Source organism: Gossypium arboreum, chromosome 11 (assembly GCF_025698485.1).
Source record: "Gossypium arboreum isolate Shixiya-1 chromosome 11, ASM2569848v2, whole genome shotgun sequence".
Taxonomy (NCBI): domain Eukaryota; kingdom Viridiplantae; phylum Streptophyta; class Magnoliopsida; order Malvales; family Malvaceae; genus Gossypium; species Gossypium arboreum.
The window spans coordinates 38,825,818-38,839,010 of record NC_069080.1 but is presented as its reverse complement, the minus strand read 5'-3'; the positions used below and the strand labels follow the sequence as shown (position 1 = coordinate 38,839,010).

Genomic DNA, 13,193 nt, shown 5'->3' with positions numbered 1-13,193 from the left:
AGCTGGCAATTTTCAAGTTTGGAAAATCAGCCGACTTGCAACGAATTTTTGGATTGGATTCATGAATTTTGGGTTAAGATGTCTTTATATCATTCAAATAAATATCTCTTATATTCACAATGCAGTTTGAATCACTCGATTTCAAGTTCAGGAGCTCAAATTATGATTGTTTTAGTGAAGACTACGCGAGCAGATTTTCTGGATAGGATTATTAAGGAACTTACAAGTTTCAAGCTTTTAATTCGAGTTTAAATCATATTTGGTTCAATTTTTAGGCTTAATTTACTATATTTGATCTAATATTGTATTTATTAAGTTTTATTATTTTATTATTTCTTTATTTCTAGTTTTGGATTTTTTAGTATTTTAAGTTATTTAATAGGTTTTATGTTTCTTAGTCAACAAGAAAGTTTAGTTTAAAACTACTCCTTATTTAGATTAATTAGATTTGAAGTATACTTGAGAGTTTTATTTGGATGTACTTAACTACCCTATGTAAAGGCCTTTTTATTGTTCATTAGAGACACATTTGTTGAAATTTTCAACTCTAGGAGTTAGTTTCTTTTGTGTAAGATTACTTTTTTTATGATTTTTAAAAGCAGTTTTCTTCTCGATTTTATTTAATGAGTCGTGGGAATTCATTACTCATCTTTCAATTTGCCAAGAATTATTTCTTGGAGGATTAATTAGAGCCACTAATTAAGTTTTTTAGGGTTTATACCTCAAAGGGTTCAATTGGACACTTATTCATATATCTATCATATCCATCAGTTTATTTGATCCATCTTCTACTTTTTTTTTATCTTTACTTTATTTAGTTATTATTTTGAGTATTTAGGCCAGCCATTCCCTCCCTATTCTTAGATGAATAGTAATGTTGTTGTTTGGTTCATGGTTTCTTCATTCTGTCGAATCACTTAAAGCGTTTCTATTCCCTCAAATGCGTAATATGGATTTAGCGATGATGGCTTTGAATAGCCATTCCGACCATCACTGAATAGAAATAAAGAAAATTCTTCCTAAAATCTCCTTCACACTTTCTCTGCAAACGTGTTCAAAGTTGCATCCTTTCTCTGCAAATGCGTTCAAAGTTGTTTCTTTTATCACAACAATGCACTTTCAGATTAGCAGATTTTTATTTTCAAGTTTAATTTCGTTTAGTTTCTGTTCTTGCAATCATCAAATTTTGTTTTAGAAGGGGTTTCTGGTAATGGGTTTTCTTTAAATTTTCTAAAAAATAAGCTACAACTCAACTCACAAATCACTGTCTTTTGGGGGAGATGATGTTTCGTTTTCTCTTATGGGTACATAGTATTATAAACTTTAAAGAATTTAAGATGCCATGCAAAACATGATGCTAAAAACCGACACTTTCAACTATTATGGGAATAACTCTTATTTCGTTTTGTGTTGTTTTCCTTGTTTGTGTGTTCAATTTGCATTTTATTTTAGCTTTATTCTTTTTCCCATGAAATTTCTTTCTTTGTTGACTTTCCTGTGTGGAATCTTTTTAATCTTTCCATGGTTGGGGACAATAAGGGCCATCTGATATTGGTATCAATCTGCCAATATTTATAATTACATAATGCATCTTAATATAGTTGGATCTAGAGTCAAGCTATTCTATTGTTGGCCGGGTGTCTAGCACTTTTTCAACAATGATATTTTTCTTGTATGAGCTGGTTTTGTATTTTTCCAAAAATCCAACATCTTTACCTCCTTTTTTGTTGTTGGTTGCAACTTCATTCTAGTGTTCCTTTCTTGAATGCCCTTCTGTGGCTATCAAGGTTGAAAAGAGCATTGAATTTACAATTTATGGTCTTTTTCAACAGGTTCACTCAGATGATGTGTTTGTGCAACAAATGATAAGAATTTTGAGGTGAAACCATCCTACTTTCTTATTTTCATCTATTATGAGTTGCCTTAATTCTGTGAGTGAATTAGTTATTTCCCAGTAAGTTGCTTGCGCACATTTTTTAACCTATAGACATTTTATATTATTTTAAATTCTTTTGATGTTAGATTAAAACTTAAAAGCTACTTAGCTAGGTTAGAATGCTACAGAACATCCCTTTTTCTCTTTTTTCTATCTTTGGCTGAAATTTTTTTTTACAGAGCACCCATTTTTCTCTTTGGTTGAAATGCAATAAATTTTGAACTTAGAGATTAAGACATATTGCAGTCAATACCTTTTATTTATTTGCAATCATGGAAGTAAAAAAGCGAAAATGGGGAGCTTAGATGAATTGATGTGATTTATACAAACATACACTAGTTATTAGTTGAAAATCAATACCTCTTTGTTGACATTTTTCTTTTCAGAGTCGAGGCTATGCACTTTTGGGTATTTATGCTACGCCAACTTTGCTTGCAAAGGAAAAACTATTTCTTGATCAAGGATGGCAAGTATACAACTATATATTATCTTTTAATTTTTGCTTGACATCATATCTTATTTTTTTTTAATTTTTTTAACTTTAACTGGAAATAATGTCAATGATATGGGAGTTAGGATATAAATATACCTGCTGGTTTATTTATTTTATGGAACACATTTTCTTGCTGCCTTTAGAGTGTCATGTCTTTGATGGTAATCATGGTAATGTCTCTGACCCAAAAGAACATAGTAATGAACAATATAAAGTCCAGGTTTAGGCTAGACAGAGCTAATAATTTATCAACTATTAGTCCATATCCTTTCCCCATATCTTTCTCATAACTTCTAGGATGAACTTTCAATTGTAGAATTGAGGCATCATATAATATAGTTCCCCACTTGTCTTTCCTTGTGTCTTGAGTGAGATTTTTTCTAGGGCATGCTTTTATATATATGTGAGATTCATTATAAGAGATTAAAAGGTCGTATTGGAGAAGAAGACTGACGTATGGCGCTCTCTACTCTTTGTAATGCATGTACTATTTTCTTTCATTTTTGTTGTGGCAAATCATTTCTTCTAACCTGCTATCATATGTTCAACAAAAGTCATAGCTTATTTACATGTTTAGAAATATGCACTACCGTTTTAGGTGCTTCTAACTTCACGTAAGGTCATGGCCCCCTTTACACCATTTTTCACTGAGATTCTTTATCAAAACATGTGGAAAGTTTGTGATGGAGTAGAGGAAAGCATTCACTATTGTAGTTTTCCTCAATAAGAAGGAAAGGTATTCTTCATCTTTTTTGTAATTATTCTAATATTTTTTAGTATATATACCTCATCAGTGACTTATTGATCAGTGCTATTTGTTCCAAAAGTTTTCTAGTTGGAGTTATTTGGACATTTTATTATCTTAATTATAACTTGCTCAAAGCCGACAGTTTTATCTTCTATCAAGAGACTACTATTGTTTGAAGTTGGAGTTTGAACATGGAAATGGGCAGGTTTGTTTTGGTTATGAAGAAGTGGCTGCATAGTTGGAGAAATTAGATGGACTAAAATATGTTAACCAGTGAAGTGAATAGAGGAAGAATATGAAGGTAGAATGAAGGAAATGAGTCTGAAGGTTGGGAGGAAATTATGGTTTAGTGGAGAGAAATAAGATATTCTGCCAAGGGAGGTTGAGAAGAAGAAAGCAACCAATGTGAGCTGTTTACATGATCCTTTTATGGTGGGGACAAATTTAGTTATGTGTTTTAAGATTGTTGATGTGGAAGTCTGAAGTTCACCGAGTTGTGGTTCACGAATCAATTCTAGAGTCCTTGAACTAGCTGTAGGTCCGCGATATCATTGGTTTCATTAGAAAACATGCGTCAAGTTTTCTCTGAGTAATTTGTAAGTTTCGCTGCCTGGGGTATAATAAGATATTATTTTATTTTTTGGTTTTGTAAAATTGTAGGTAAAGTTGAATGCTTTGAAAATCAGGGTACAATGGAAGTGACTCAGGGAGAACTTGTTTTCTTGACTGTGGGTGACTACTATTTGGCGGACAAAAAGGGATGTTTATAATTACATTTTCTAATACATGCATATATGTGTATATATTCAGTTTATCTCGACTCATGTTTCATTCCATTGAATCAAACAATTGAATTAAGAATATTATTAAATTATATATTATTTTATTAAATTGTATTTAATAATTATGTTAAAATATGATTAAATTATTTATTTTTATTTTATTAAATTATATTTAAAAATAATCTTATTAAAATTTAATAACAATAGCAATAATTATCTATTTAACAAAACTTCTTCTAAGGGTACTTTGGTCATTTAAGTTTTTTTCCTTATGCTATTACAACATCTATTCTATTCAACCAAATACAAGAATACTACTACAGCTCTATTCCATTCCATTGAACCAAACAATTGAATTACTGATTACAGTTCTATTCCATTACATCTCTATTCTATTACAGTCCTATTCCATTCACCCCAATCAAACGTGGTGTTATTCTTTATACTTAAATTTCTTATTTTTGTTTTTTTCTTTGTTTTTCTTGTTTTCCTAAATCTGTTTGGTTTCTTCTTTTCAAGTCAGATCCAAATATTTTTTTCCTAGTTAGATAACTTGAATACAATCTTCTTCTGCTATCCCTTATCATCTTATATCATAATACAATCTTCTGCCTCCTTCCCTTATCATTTGAAATGATAAGGAGTGGGAGGAAGCAATTGGAAGAAGATTGTATTCAAGTTATTTGACTTGAGAAAGAAAGATTTGGATATGACTTGGAAAGAAGAAACCAAACAGATTTAGAAAAATATTAAAAATAACTAAAATAAGAAATTTAAGAATAAGGAATAAATATTAAAAATAAGATGGGTCGAATAAATCGATTGATATGATGGACAAATGGATAACTGTCTAATTAAACCCTTTTAGATATAAACTCTAACAAACTCAATTAATGGCTCTAATCAACCCTTCAGGGAATAATCCTTGGAAAATTGAAAGATGAAAAATAATTCTGACAATTCCTTGAAGAAAATTGAGAAGAAAACTACTTCTAAAACTCATAAGAAAGAAATCTTGCACAAAAGAACCTAACTTTCAGAGTTGAAAATTTTATTTAATGAAAACAAATTGTGTATCTAATAAACAATGAAGAGACCTTTATATATGTTAGCTAAGTACATCCAAATGAAACTCTCAAGTATACTGAAACTCTAATTAATCTAAACAAGTAGTTTTAAACTAAACTTTCTTTTTGACTAAGAAATATAAAATACTTTTAAAAAATATCTGAAATTAAATAATAAAATGATAGAACCTAAAATATACTGTCGAAACCACCTTTTTTGAAAAAGGAAAAATTAGGGTCGACCTTTTATTTGAAAACAGAAAGGGGGAGTCGCCACCAATTCTTTTTGATAAGGTGTGATCGGGTCACCTCGTAAAATGGTCGTTTTCAATAAACCGTTTTGATTTATTAAAATAACGCTTTTGGTTTACAAAATTCAGAAGGACGGGTTTGGGAGTCTGTTACACACGAGGAAGGATTCGCACCCTCGTAACGCCCAAAACTGGTACCTAGTTGATTAATTAATGTCTTAGTGTCGAGAATTGAAGATTTGAAGAGATTTAAAAAAAATGCAATCCTTTTTATTAATGTTGATTTTTACAAAGAATTTGCTTGAGTAAATCGAAACGGATGCTAAATACCTTCTTGTCTCGAAGTAATAAAATACCACATCCAGTACGTTAGGACTCAACATTTTAAACCCTCGAGAATAAGTTTGTCCTTTGATTTTCAAAACTCATGCATTTTAATTTTAAAAGTTTATATGGTCATTTAGATCAAACGAGAAAAAACGAAACCTAGTGCGTTAGGGCACGATCTCTCGAATTTCCAAATACAGAATATTGCCTTTATTAAAGAATATTTTTTTATTAATTTTAGGGTGACAATTGTTATAATTTAGAGAAATGATAAATGAATAAAACAGTATGCTAATGGACGACAGCATTATGAATACACTAGTGAAAAATTCATAGTACATATGACGGTCATAATCACACAACACACGTCATTTGAATGCAAATATTAATAATCAAAGAAAAAGTGAAACGAATGATATAAAATAATTTAAAACAAATAACAAGATAATTTTAAATAAATGATAAAAAGGGTTTAAAATAGATTATAAAAACAACTTGAAGTAAATAATGTAAGGCAATTTAAAATGATTAATATGTAAAACCATCTAAAATAAAATAACATATAAAACAACAAAAAACGATTTTAGACAACATATAAAAAGGTTTAAAATAAATAATGCATAAAAGAAATAAAACCCATAAGCTGGTAAAAAATATATAAATAAACTAAAAGAGTAAATAAATAAGCAAATAAAAGTTTAATAAAAATAATCAAAATAATAAGATATTAAATAACACAAATTAAAAAGATAATGATAATAACAAGAACAACAATAATAATAATAGTAAAAAAGTAAAAAAATAATAGTAGTAATAATAACAATAATAGTACGAAATAATAATAGTAGGAAAAAAGTAATAATAATAATGATAAAAAATAATAATAGTACTAATAGTGATAATAATGATAATAATAATAATATATATAAAAATAGTAAAAATGATATGAGTATATAAATATAAATAGAGATACAATACATAGAAATATAATAATGATAGAAATATAAATAGATAAATAAAAATAGATAAATAATAGTATTTGTGTAAGAAAATATCTAGAAATATATAAATTAATGATATAATGATATGGTAATATAATAATAATAAGCGTAAAAAGAAAATATAATTAGAGTAATAATAACACTAAAATAATTAATAAAATAGCGCAAATAACAAAAGGGGACCAATTTAAAATTTAAAAAAGAAATTCAGGGGCAAATCGAAAATAAAATAAAAGAGAAGGGTCAAACTGTAACACTCGCATACATGAAAGGATGAACTAGGCAAATAATCGCTCCGCATATGGGCACTGTTTAAAAAAGGACCAAAATAAAAATTTTAAAATTAAGCGGGGTGAATTTAGAAGGATACAAGAAAAAGGAATAGGACCGTATTGAAACAAATGTAAAAGGCGGGGGACTTAAAATTAAGCGGGTTGGACGGTTTGAGCATGAAACGACGCCGTTTTGGAATTTAAAGACTCATGCCAAAATGACGTCGTTTTAGCCCTCTATTTAAGTAAATTTTTCAACAAAAATTTCATTTCAACACCTGTTTAAAAAAAAAACTTCAAAAATCCTCTCAACTCTCTCCTCCAGCCCCAAGCCTCCGACTCAAGACCAGTCGCTGGACCACCGTGGTGGCTGCCAGTCGCCGACGACGGCGCTGCCGTCCACGGTGGCTGGAGATAAAAAAATGGCCATTTTTGGCCTATTTGCTTTCTAGTCCCAAAAAATACCATCTTTCATCGGAGATGGCCACCTCAGCCTAGCCCTACGACGACGCAAAAGCCAAAAGTAAGATTTGGCCCCTCCTTTTTTTTTTCGTTTTTATTCCTTATTCAAAAAAAAAAAGAAACAGCAACGAAGTGAAGTAAAAAATAGAAAGAAAAAGAAAATAAAAGAATAAAAACCTTTCGAAATTTTCTTTGATTCCCTGATCTGTTCGTATTTGTTTGTAGTATCCATGAGAAAAAATAAAAATAATATTGTGGCTTTTTATAGCCGAATATAATATATGTTTCTGTTGCTATTTTCTCACCCCTATTGCAGGTATCGTGAAAGCGTGGAAGTGTGGAGCGAACGTGGTGGAACAGGGAGCGTGAAGGTGACGCGGGGCAGCACGAGCGGCGACTGAAGAGGGTTAGGGAGGCTAGGTTTCTGTTGCTAGTTTAGGTTATGGGCTATTGGGCCACTAGGGTTTTTATTATTTGGGCCTGTTTGGGTTTGTAAATTAGTTTTGTGAATTGGGCTTGTAGCGTTACTTGGACTATTAATTAATTTTTATCATTTTGGGTTTCATTGGGTTTAGTGGGCCGGGCAAACTGGACAGGCTACAGCTGCCCCTCTTTGCTCGTTGTCGTGTAACGAGAATGGAGCAAAGACTTTTAAGAAGGACCAACTTTGGCCGGCTTCACTGAGTCTCGACATCTTTGGTGCTTCAGGTAGCCTTGTCCCAAACTATTGTAACTTTAGTAATTAATGCTTTGGTTTCCTCCACTGCATCTTCATGGAGATTAAGTTATGTAGCTTTGGTCTATTCTACTACAACTTCAAGGAAATAAGATCTGCTATCTTCAATCTTCTCCTTTGCGACTTCAGGGAGATAAGGCTGGTGGCTTCAATCTGCTCCACTGCAACTTCAGGAAGATAAGATTCACTATAATTTGTAGCTTTAATCTATTCCACTGCAATGTTAAGGAAATAAGATTTGTTGTTTTCAGTCTACTCCGCTGCAACTTTAGGGAGATAAGGTTAGTGGCTTCAATCTGGTCCACTACAACTTCAAGAAGATAAGACTCGTCATAATTTGTAGCTTTAAGCTGTTCCACTGAAATGTCAAGGAAATAAGATTCGCTGTCTTCAGTCTGCTCCGCTGTAACTTCAGGGAGATAAGGTTGGTGACTTCAATCTACTCCACTACAACTTCAGGAAGATAAGATCCATCATAATGTGTAGTTTTAATTTGTTCCACTGCAACGCCAAGGAAATAAGATTCGTTGGCTTCAGTCTGCTCCGTTGCAACTTTAGGGAGATAAGGCTTGTGATTTGTCTGATCTTGCTACACCGTCCTCTGGGGAACATGACCTGTAGAATCGAATTCATGGGCTATGCTTGCCCAAAAGATTAGGATGTCATGATCAGAATGAATCAAATGCTCCTAACTAGATGTGTATGAATGATACTTGCATGAATGCAGAATGTCATAAGAATAATCTTTTTTTAATGTTTGGGTTGTCATTGCTCATTGTTAATCAAGGTTATATCACTGACACAATATCATGTCTTTTTGTTTAGCTGATATCTTTGATAGAAAACCTGAAGCAATAGTCACAATTTAGACTCTTCTTTCTCAAATATTTCCAACCCTTAGGTTTGGTGAGTTCTAAATAATAGTCCTGTTTCAGGTTCCTGTACTATTTAGAAACTTCTTAAAGTAATATACAAAACTTCTTTTATGTGAATATTATCAGCCCAGTAATCGTTGTTTCAATGAAAAATGCTTAAAAAATATTATCACAATGGACAAGATGAAATTTTATTGAAAGCAAAACTCGAAAAGGAAAAATTAACCAAGATAGAAAATTTTGCTAAAGTACAAAATGAATAAGATGAAAATAAATGCCCCAGATATCGCAGCATGAGCTTCTTTGCACAAAACTTCTCGAGGACCCCTTGAGCTTAATATGTGTCTAAAAGACTTATAGTACTTTTTTGATGCCCCAAAATGTAGCACCCTTCCTTCTTGTTAATTCAGAGAAGACAAGACTACCGCATGCCCCACCTTCAATCAAAATTTGAACTGCCCTTTTTTCGGGTTTTCAACTCAAAACCCCTTTAGTCTCAAAGCGCCCTTTGTGGGTTTTCGCCTTGACCTCTCCATTTTTCTTTTAGAAGGCCTCAAAGTGCCCTTTGCGGGTTTTCGACTTGGCCTCTCCCTTTTTTTAGGTGAAATACCTCTTGACTGAATCTGAATTTACAGGATTGGGCAAGTTTTTACCATCCATCTCGACTAGAATCGGTGCTCCTCCAAAAAAGGCTTTCTTTACCACATAAGGTCCTTCCCAGTTTGGCATCCATTTCCCTCTGAAGTCCTTCTGTATTGGAAGGATCTTTTTCAATACCAGGTCCCCCTCATGGAATTCTATTGGGTGAACTTTTTTTTTCATAAGCTCACATTATTCGCTTTTGGTACATCTGGCCATTACGGATAACCCTTAGCCTTTTTCTTTCGATCAAGTTCAATTAATCATATCGAGACTGGATTTATTCTGCTTCATCAAATTTCACATTTTATAAAACTCGGAAAGAAGGAATCTTGACTTCAATGGGCAAAACTGTAAGGAATCTCGACTTCAATGGACAAAACTGTCTCCATTCCGTAGACCAAAGAGAAAGGCGTTGCCCCGGTGGAGGTCCTGACAAACGTTCGATAAGCATAAAGGGAAAATGGTAACTTCTCATGTAGATCTTTGTAAGTCTCAGTCATTTTCCCCATAATTTCTTAATGTTCTTATTGGCTGCTTCCACCGAACCATTCATTTTTGGGCGATATGGCAACAAGTTGTGGTGTTTGATCTTGAATTGACTATAGACCTCCGCTATTGTGCTATTGTTCAAATTCAGCGCATTGTCCGATATGATCCTTTTTGGCATTCCATACCGACATATGATCTCTTTTTTCAAGAACTTACTGATTGTCGACTTTGTGACATTGGCATATGAAGCGGCCTCTACCCACTTGGTGAAGTAATCAATGACCACAAAGATGAATCGATGTCGATTAGAAGTTTTTGTCGATATTGGCCCAATCACATCCATGCCCCATATAGAGAAAGGCCATGGAGAAGTCATAACATGAAGAGGTGAATGAGGCACATGAATTTTGTCTCATAAATTTGGCACTTATGACATCTCTTGGCATAATAAATACAATCCCCTTCTATGGTAGAACAATAATACCTGAATATCATAATAGGTCTGGACATTGTAAAACCATTGGCATGTGTTCCACAGACACCCTCATGGACTTCTTCCAAGATCTTCTAGGCTTCAACGGCGTCCACACATCTTAACAGCACTTGATCTTTTCTTCTTTTGAATAGGACCTCTCCATCTAAGACATAGTCACTGGCTAGTCTTCTCAACGTCTTTTTATCATTCTCAGTTGTATTCATGACTCTTCATATATTACAATATATCGTGGTACCACGGGTGATCATCCTTTTCTTCTTCCTCGATATTGTAACAATAAGCCGAAGCTTCACAAATACTCATTCGAATAGGTTTTACATCCTCTTGTTTGTTTACCTTAATCATGGAAGTTAAAGTAGCTAGGGCATCAGCCATCTGATTTTTGTCTCGTGGAAGGTAGAAGAAGGTGATGTCATCAAACTCTTTAATCAATTCAAGAACCAACTTTTGATAATCGATCAACTTGGGATCTCTTGTCTCCCATTCTTCCTTGAGTTGATAAATCACTAGCGCAAAATCTCCATACGCCTCTGGCACTTTGATCTTACATTCTATAGCTGAACGGATACCCATGATACATGCTTCGTATTCTACCATATTGCTCATGCAATCAAAGTCTAATTTACTAGTAAAAGGATAATGATCTCTGCTTAGGCATACTAGGACTGCCCCGATTCCGTTACCTATAGCATTTGAGGCTCCGTCAAAATTTAGTTTCCAAGGATGGTCTTCTTGAGAATCTTCTTCAATGGTTGGAACATACATCAGATCTTCGTTCGGGAAATCAAAGTTCAAGGGCTCATAGTCCTCCAAAGCTCTACTAGCCAGGAAATCTGCTATTGCACTCCCTTTTTCGGCTTTCTGGTTCACATAGATTATATCAAATTCTGAAAGCAGAATTTGTTATTGAGCCATCCTTCCGTTCAAGGCTATCAACTCCATCATGTATTTCAGAGGGTCCAGTTTCGAAATTAGCCAAGTGGTGTGATATAACATATACTGTCTTAATCTCCGGGTTGTCTAGATCAAGGCACAACACAACTTCTCAATTGGTGAGTACCTTGTCTCACATTCAGTGAACTTTTTTACTGAGGTAGTATATTACTCTTTCCCTCCTTCTTGACTCATCATGTAACAGCCCAAAATTGGGTCTAGTTGGAACAGAGGTTTCGGGACCACAAAATTTGAGATATAAATAATTATTTTATGATTATTTTGAGGTCTATGATATGATTGCATGATTGTGTGAAAATTTCGTGAAGAAATTCTATGCATAAAGTGCTTAATTCGAAGTTAGGGACTAAATTGAATAAGTTGCAAAACTTGCATTCTAGAAGTTTCTAGTATAAAATTGATTTGAAATATTAATTAGAAGGTCTTAAATAGGAATTTTACCAATTTCTAAGTTATGGACAAAATTGGACATGGATGGAATTTTGGAAAGTTTAGTAGTAAGGGTATTTTGGTCATTTAGGGTAAAATGAATTAAAATACAAAATTAAAAGCCAATTTTGCTCATCTTCTTCACCATAGACATGTATACCAAGGAGACTCCATGGCTAGGGTTTTCAAGCTTCCCAAGCTCAATTGTAAGTCCGTTCTAACCCTGCTTTTCAAGTTCTTTACGTTTTGGAGTCCCAGAATTTGATTTAGCTTATGCTAGCAATAATTCAACCTAGGGTTCATATTTGGAAAAATACCCATAGGTAAAATTTGTGTATTCTGGTGTTTTATGATACAATATGAGGTTTTAAGTTATGTTAGACAACTTGTGCTACTCGGTTTTAAGTGAAAACGAGCAAAAGGGCTTAATCGGTAAAAATACCTAATAGTCATAAGTATATGTTAGAGTGAGAATTTGATGTTGCCATAGAAGGGAAAAGTGATCATCATGTCATAAAACATAAGAATAAGGGATGAAGTTTAATTCCCGAGCCTAGGGGCAAAAGTGTAAATATGCAAAAGTTTTGGGGCAAAATTGTAATTTTTCCAAAGTTTGAGTTAAGGACTGTTTTGAATATTACATTAATTAAATAAGTAATATGTGATGTTTTAGATCCCGGAAAACGAGATTTGAACCTAGAATGAGAGAAAAATCGAAAATTGGGAAAGTTGGTAAAATGGCCGTTTTAATATCAAGGTAAGTTCATATGTATAATAAGCATTAATTTATGCATGTTTCAATGTAAAATTGATATATTTACTATGATCTCTGAAGTGTTGAAAGTATGTAAGTTGGTATGATAATAATACAACAATAATGTCAGTAATTTATATTTGAAAGTTAAATTTAGTGAATTAATTGAATTATGTTAAATTAAATGATTATGGTGCCAAGTTTATGAATTGATTTAAAATATGTCTATGGTACATGAAGTGCATTGAATTATCATACATAAATGTGATTTCTATGATTATGGATATTATGAGAAATTGTAAGTTCATATGATTTTAATAAGACAATGTGTAATTTAATGTTATTGCGTTGATATTAAATGAGATGTAAGTTTATATGTAAGTAACACATCAATTTTACTTGTATTATGATATTTTATAAAATATTGGAAATATGTTTGTGGATGATTACTTGATTGGTGAAATTGTTGGAAAAGAGAG

At 32.6% G+C, this 13,193-nt stretch overlaps 1 protein-coding gene across 1 annotated transcript; it reads right to left on the bottom strand.

Annotated features, from left to right (window-relative positions):
- Nucleotides 1-9,927: 9,927 nt before the first annotated feature.
- LOC108468271 (uncharacterized) lies at nucleotides 9,928-11,342 on the bottom strand. The gene is made up of 2 exons (XM_017769161.1): nucleotides 10,813-11,342; nucleotides 9,928-10,021 (listed from the first exon to the last, which is right to left on the bottom strand). Exons 1-2 carry the CDS (start codon nucleotides 11,340-11,342, stop codon nucleotides 9,928-9,930), a joined length of 624 nt encoding a protein of 207 aa, XP_017624650.1.
- Nucleotides 11,343-13,193: the final 1,851 nt, after the last annotated feature.

What these genes read in the sequence shown, in the direction of transcription:
- LOC108468271 (XM_017769161.1), bottom strand. Translation starts at nt 11,342, where the DNA reads ATGTATGTTCCAACCATTGAAGAAGATTCTCAAGAAGACCATCCTTGG. An exon ending in GAAAAGGATGATCACCCGTG is followed by an intron (nt 10,022 to 10,812) that starts GTACCACGATAT and finishes AACGTTTGTCAG; the next exon opens with GACCTCCACCGGGGCAACGC.